The sequence below is a fragment of the Lotus japonicus genome, chromosome 1, assembly GCF_012489685.1.
Source record: "Lotus japonicus ecotype B-129 chromosome 1, LjGifu_v1.2".
In the NCBI taxonomy this organism is placed as follows: domain Eukaryota; kingdom Viridiplantae; phylum Streptophyta; class Magnoliopsida; order Fabales; family Fabaceae; genus Lotus; species Lotus japonicus.
In genome coordinates, this window is record NC_080041.1 from 95,631,177 (window position 1) to 95,638,929 (window position 7,753).

The following is a 7,753-nucleotide window of genomic DNA, read 5'->3' on the forward strand; positions in this document are numbered from 1 at the left end:
TCTGGCAGTGGTAAGGCGGCGGTTAGGGCTGAGAAGCTGAAAGCTTAGGTTAGTTAGATAGAGAGCATTAACAAGGAAAGGGTTGAGAGGCTGAAGGATAGGGTTGTTATTGGGCCTGGGATGGACTGAATGTGTAAGTTTTTTAAAGCTCTGCTTCAATCGGTTCGGTCAAGTTGAAACCCAAACAGCTGAAATTGACCGATCTAAACTACCATAAACCGGACCTTTTCATTGTGAGACATGTAGACCGGTCTAACCAATCCTATTTCACAAAAATGAACTCAGTTTTAGCGGGTTCGGTTATGTTCGGCCATCTTAGACAACCCTAATTGTCAGCATCAAATTTCTTTACACTAACATCCAATAGATTATATGCCACATCAAAGCACATGCTTATATTTCTCATTTTAATTAAATTAAAAAATATTTTATCCTATGCATAAAAGATTTGAATAACAATATAAACTCACAAAGAAATTTTACACTATAAATTGAAATCAAATCAATGGAAAACCCTATACATTTGAAATTGATGCGTTTCACTTCATCAAATCACTTATGAAATTCGTGACCTTGTGATAAACGTGACCTTTCAGTTAGAGTTCCATTTTTTCATCTTGGAGGAGTGCCAAATTCATATCATTCCAATTTGTTGGACATTGAAGAAGAAGGGTCTAAGGTCCCATATTTACTAAAACCAAAAAAACAAAACGCGTACAATTAACACCATCAAAACAAAACAAAGAAAAAAACAACCGACTATTTAACATCAAGATTCTTCAATTAATATCAATGGCGTCAGTGTGGTTTCCGCGCTCGAAAATATCAGAAAGAAATGGAAAGAAGATTGTTAAAACAAACAAAAATATGAAAAAAACAACAGAAAGAAGAAGATTGATGGAAACGTTGCGGTCCATTCGATGGAAGATATTGAGTTGCCACTGAGAAGCTACGGTTATGCCCCATGTGAAGATGTTAGAGGTTGCAATGGCAAATAAATTGGATTTATCTATCATGTATTGTGATGAACGGTGCATAACTTATTAGTTAGATATTGGTGTATAGTATTCTAAAAATTAAAATTTCAATTGGTGGAAGATTGATTTCGATAAATGATTAGAACGATAGAATCAAATGCTCAAAGAATCTCCAGAGAAAGCTCAAGGAAAGTGTTAAGAAACAGTGCAAAAGTGTTCTGGATATCTCGGAGAGAATATCGCTTATATAGCTCGATTTTATTAGAATTAGGTAGGTCTAACTCAACCCAAAGCTAGCTCAAGAGTTGAGGTTTGCACTACCATTTATAAGTGCTTGATTGACCACATCTCTAACCAATGTGAGACTCTAGCAGATCTGACTTACAGCTTCTATATGCGGAATTGCTTTTTGGATGTGATCTTTGATAAATTCTAGTTGTGGTTGATTTTCAGTTTGAAAGTCTGATCCGTTTGAGACATTGAAATTTGAAAACACATATTCCAATGCTCTAATTAAATGTGAAAGAGGCTTTTAGACATCCGTTGAGTGAAAACACTTTCAAACTGAAAACCAAACAGACACTCTATCGTTGAACACTTTATGTAGGTATGATCAACAACTTCAATGATTAGCTGGCAGCTAGCCAACTACTGTTTTGATAACTCCAACAGATTCACCTCCTAGAAATTTTTGTATCTTCGACTTATCTCACCCTCGGAAAGTGTTTTATCCCTAATCAGTTATATTGTCGGTTGGGCACAACTAGATTTACACTCTTCTATATGGTGATCATGACTTCAAGAACTGTGTTGGTTCGAATTGCTTTAGGCAGAACCTTGGGGAGATAATATATGTTGTTTTTTGTTTGTGACCTTGGCTCTCCTGATTTTAGTTAAGTGCTTTTATATATTCACGATGTGCATCTATATAATGATTTGTGACTCGGTCTACTATTTAAAGTGATGTCGGCTTTGGAAAGGATGCCTAACCCAACCTCATCGCTAGGTCGATTGAGGTGAGGGATACCGGTAGAGTAATGTGACTACTTGGTTTAAGGAAATTAAAATGTCTCACATAAGTTACCTCACACACACATAAATAAATATGATAATATAATACAATGAGAAAGTTGGTAAAAAAAGTCACACACTTTCTCATTTTTTCTTCAATTTATGAAGACCAAAAAAGGTGATGAGTTCCAACTCTTTTTATCTCGCTATATTTTATATCAAATAAGGTTGGACTACCATTCTTTCTATACAGTGGCGTATTTAGGTAGGCGTATGCAGGGGTCATCGCCCCCCCAATTTTTTGAAATATTCACCGACTATAGGTATTTTTATATAGAAAATGTTATAACATTTTGTGATGTTCATCAAGTTGAAGTTCCTGACATGAAAACTCATTATTTTATGGGTAATGGTCGTCATAAGAAACAAGATGGAGATAAGGAACATCATTATAGGATATATGTATTTGATTCTGCAATTGATTTGCAACTATCTGAATTAAATAGAAGATTTAGTGTAGAAGCAGTGGAGCTTCTCTTACTTAGTTCAACTTTAGATCCTAAGGAAAATTTTAAAACATTTGGTTATGAGAAAATTTGTAAGCTTATTGAGAAATTTTATGCAGATAATTTTTCCGAGCTAGAAAAGAGAAATTTGTCGTTTCAAGTTCCAACTAAGACTCATTCAGATATTTTCCGAGATCCTAATTTATGAAAAATTTCGAGTTTTACCAGAAGTTAGTTGAAGCTGGAAAAACAACAATATTTCCACTTGTTGATAGATTGATACATCTTGTTTTGACATTCCCTGTTTCAACAGATCGAATCTACAGAACGATCTTTTTATGAAATGAAAGTTGTTAAGACTTCGGCTTTGCAACAATTGAAGATGATCTTCTCATAAATTTATTAATTGTATATATCGAGAGAGAAATTGCTGAAGAACTCTATGTTGATACAATAATTGATAAATTTAGTACTATGAAATAACGAAGAGTTGTATTTAAATAATCTTTTATAATTTAAAGTTTATATAATATTCAATGAAGATTTTTTTAGTCTTATATTTCGCCCCCTATAAAAAAATCCTGGATACGCCCCTGTTTCTATATCTCTCCGCTATAACTCCTGCATCACAAAATCACTTCTACCAAACAAAACATCTAATAGTTATAAAATTTAACATTGTGCTTATATAACTAATTAACTGAATGGACACTAGTACCAAAATGGACATCAATTATATATTGCTTTCTTAATGTGTCAAGATATCATTGTCTTCTTATTAAATTAAACCAATGAGAGAAGTAATATTTGGGTCATTCTCATCCTTATTATTCCCCTACTAACTAGTACCAACCTCATTGAAAAGACTTCATGAGTACAAAGAACATCCTAATGATCAGAATGTGAACAATATAACAAGTAAATTTTTACTCTCTTTTCCAATGTTCAATATGTTTTCTTTATATTTATATGTCTAGAGATAGAAGGTTTTTTGTCATTTACCTATCCATTTATCACTATAATCATGTTTTTTTTTCTAATAATGAGTTCACACACTAGCTTCTATTGCTATTGATTTCTCAGCCAATGTGTGGTGGAGTGATCCACATCAGAGGTGAAATTAATATATATGTTTTTTTTTTGAACAAAAAGTTAATACATATGTTATTCTTGTAGAATATCTTTTACTTCTTAATATATTAAGTACTTCCTTAATTTTCAAGTGGACCATTAATTTAGTAGTCGAAAGGTCAAATATAAAATTAACATGAAATTTAGAAAATAATCCAAACAAGACAAATAAATAACTTGGTTTGTTGTATTTTTCTCTCTGACCAAATAAATAGGAAAGAAAGTGATTTTTCATCCCTCTAAAATTGAATAAGTTTTATAAAAACTAAAAATGAATACATTTTGTGGGTATTAAATCTAAAAGTTGAAAATTTTACGGGATAAAAAATTTTTAATTCTATAATCAACTAAAACTAACATGATACATTGATACATGAAGAGTTAAAACAATCTAAATATTCAACAAAAGCTTATTTCTTTATAAAGCAGTGGTTGATACTTGGCATCTATTCAATGAAATTTATGCAGCTTATTCTGCTTTTTTTTTGATAAAAAAAGCTTATTCTACTTTTTATCACATAACATTAAATCAAACGCAATAAAACGCAAGTTTGATTATGAAAGAAACTTTTTTTTTCTTTGTTGAGGCTACGTAAAGCTAATGAGTCATGCTCTTAAGACCAAAACAACAAGTAAACGGAACCTACAAAAACATTTTTTAATTTCACTCAAAACAAAAAGGTTGTTACTACTAGCTTCCATATGCACACGCATGATCAGAAAATGTTAAATTACACATTATTCTGTAATCATTATTAATATAATCCACAATTAAGAGATTCTTTGCGATTAGTTAGGACTTAGGAGTAGTTTGTACGGCAAACAAGGAAAAAAAAACAGAAATGCAAAATATAGTGCAATTAGAATATTATATTTATTCAGTTAAGAAGTCACCGAGTGACCGGGACTTCCTGTTTGCGAGCCAATTCAAAAAGCAAAGGCCGCAATTTATCTTTCCAGAATTTACCACCACATTCACTCCCCTTCTCACGCCTCTTCATTTCAACAACCACCAACTCATTTTTTGTTAAAAAGTTGAGCTCTATTTTTGTTGGGTTTGTGTGACTTTTGTCACACCTAGGTCCCCGATAGATGTTTTTCTCGTAGGTTTTAGATGTTTTTTCGCCGGGTAGAAGTCTTAGGACTTTCTTTGTAACATTGTGAACTATACACACGAGGTGTGTTATCTGTACTATCAACTTTTTATTATATATATATATATATTCTGTTTTCAAAAAAAATATTTGGCATCTATTCAATGAAATTCATGCAGCTTATTCTGCTTTTTTTTTTTGATAAAAAAAGCTTATTCTACTTTTTAATTTTTATCACAAGGTACTAAAGTTTTTTTTTTTTTTTGAAATCAATTATGTTTAATAACAGCATTTTTGAACTTGAATCCTCTTAAAATTCTTTAAGGCCAAGTGAAGGAACTTCTTCCGTTCACATTTAACGTCATTGGAATGCAAGTTTGATTATGAAAGACAAATATAACATTAAATCAAACGCAATAAAACGCAAGTTTGATTATGAAAGAAACTTTTTTTTTCTTTGTTGAGGACTTGAGGCTACGTAAAGCTAATGAGTCATGCTCTTAAGACCAAAAAACATGAGCAATGTTACTCACACACCTCTCTTTTGAGGTGTGTGAGGTGGAATGATGAGAGAGATAGGAAGAAAAGAAAAAGTAAGGAAGAGAAAGTATGAGATGTGATAGATGGTAAGAGGAGAGAGATAGATACAAAAAGAGGTGGAAATGAAATGTTTTAAAAATGAGGTGTGTATATATCATTACTCAAACAACATAGACAAATTCAAGTAAACGGAACCTACAAAAACATTTTTTAATTTCACTCAAAACAAAAAGGTTGTCACTACTAGCTTCCATATGCACACAGCACACGCATGACAGAAAATGTTAAATTACGCATTATTCGGTAATCATTATTAATATAATCCACAATTAAGAGATTCTTTGCGATTAGTTAGGAGTAGTTTGTACGGCAAACAAGGAAAAAAATCTGAAATGCAAAATATAGTGCAATTAGAATATTATATTTATTCAGTTAAGAAGTCACCGAGTGACCGGGACTTCCTGTTTGCGAGCCAATTCAAAAAGCAAAGGCCGCAATTTATCTTTCCAGAATTTACAACCACATTCACATCCCTTCTCACGCCTCTTCATTTCAACAACCACCAACTCATCCGTTAACCGGTAAACCACTACTAGTGCAATCAAATTATCATCATGCCCTTCCAATTTGACTTCATTCTCCTTCCTTTTCACCACCAACCCCGCCTCTCTCGCAGCCGCCACCACTCTCTCAACAACCCCCTCCGCCGCCGCCTCCGATACAACCCGCTCCACAGAATCCGACCCGATTGGATCTACAAACATACCCGACATGTCCAACCCGGTGGAGAAAGATATCAAATCAAACGCGTTCAAGCAATCCACCCCGGTTTGTGCATCCTCACACTGTTTCTCCTTGACCAAAACCGGGTCGGGTATGTACCCACCCGCAATGAACCACGGATCTTCCAAGATCTCATCAATGGTGATCCTCGTCTCGTGGCTCCGATCCAACATGCGTGATAAGAGATTCTTCAGATCAGGTGAGGTCCACCTCGGGAAACGAAATTGACCGCGGTAAATCTTGCGGTAAAGAACAGTCATGTTGTAGTCATTGAATGGTAAATAACCCGCCGTGAGTGCGAACAAAACGACGCCGCATGACCATACATCAACGGTGGCGCCGTCGTAGCCTCTCTTCGCGAGAATCTCCGGCGCGACGAACGACGGAGTGCCGCAAGCGGTGTGAAGCAACCCGTCGGATCTGATCTGGCTCTTGACCGCGCTCAGCCCGAAGTCCGTTACCTTGAGGTCGCCGTTCCCGTCGAGGAGAAGGTTGTCAAGTTTCAGGTCGCGGTGAAAAACGCCGCGGGAGTGGCAGTGCTTCACGGCGGAGATCAATTGCCGGAAGTATTTCCTTGCTAGAGGCTCGTCGAGGCGTCCTTTACCCTCGACGGCGTGGAAAAGCTCTCCACCGGCGGCGAACTCCATGATGAAGTAGATCTTGGTTTTCGTGGCGAGAACCTCGAAGAGCTCGATGATGTTTTGGTGGTTGAGACGGCGCATGATGGTGATCTCGCGCTCTATGCTGGCGGCAGAGCCACCTCCGCCGGCGACGAGCTTTCGCTTGCTGACGACCTTAACCGCCACGCTCTGGCCAGTGTCCACGTTCAGCGCGTGGTACACCTTCGCCGACGCGCCGACACCGAGCAAGTTTTGCAGATGGTAATTGCCGAATAAAACGACGTCGTTTGGCAAATCGGTGTTTGTCGTTTCTGTTTTCTCCGGTGAAACGGTGTCGTTTTGTGCGTCTCTCATTTTGAGTTCACGTGAATGAATCGCTGAGGGTGAAAATTGAGATAGATGTGTAGGGCTTGTTTGGGTTTGGGGTTGCCGTGGTTATTGTTGGTGTTTGATACGGTGGTTTTTTTTTCCGACAGGGTTTTGCGGAATAAGCTTAACTTCTAAGGAAACTTCAAGAGCCAAGTGCTTTGAAGTGTTTTCCAGAGAAAGAAAAAGCTTTCAAGTGTTGTTGTGACCTGTGAACAATGGCTATTTAAAGAGAATAAATTGATCATGTATTTGAAAATTGAAAAAAGCTTCCTAATTACTCGCTCCTTACTTATTTTAAGTCATTTTTTTAAATCCACCCTGTTAAAAGAGAGATCTGATTAATGAGACGAGTAATGATATATACACACCTCATCTTTTAAACACTTCATTTCCACCTATTTTTGTTTCTACCTCTCTCCTCTTATCATCTATCACATCTCATACTTTCTCTCTCTTACTTTTTCTTTTCTTCCTATCTCTCTCATCTTCCACCTCCTTTCACCTCAAAATGAGGTGTGAAGAAAACATTTTCCACTCTTCACAAAAACTCATTCTCTTATTAAGCCACATCAGCATTTTTTTTAAATAAAATAAAAACTTTCTCTCCTAAAATCACTCTTACATCAAATTCTTCCCTTATTTTCTCTCATAAAATCACTCTTTCATCAAATTCCTCCTTTATTTTAACTAGAAACTTCCTCTCCTAAAATCATAAAATAATT

The 7,753-nt window shown here is 35.7% G+C and overlaps 1 protein-coding gene across 1 annotated transcript; it reads right to left on the reverse strand.

The window, feature by feature from the left end:
• Positions 1-5,661: 5,661 nt before the first annotated feature.
• On the reverse strand, positions 5,662-7,240 carry LOC130728062 (CBL-interacting serine/threonine-protein kinase 14-like). The gene has a single exon (XM_057579394.1). The coding sequence runs from the start codon at positions 7,014-7,016 to the stop codon at positions 5,700-5,702; it is 1,317 nt and encodes a 438-aa protein (XP_057435377.1). The 5' UTR covers positions 7,017-7,240; the 3' UTR covers positions 5,662-5,699.
• Positions 7,241-7,753: the final 513 nt, after the last annotated feature.

What these genes read in the sequence shown, in the direction of transcription:
- LOC130728062 (XM_057579394.1), bottom strand. Translation starts at nt 7,016, where the DNA reads ATGAGAGACGCACAAAACGACACCGTTTCACCGGAGAAAACAGAAACG.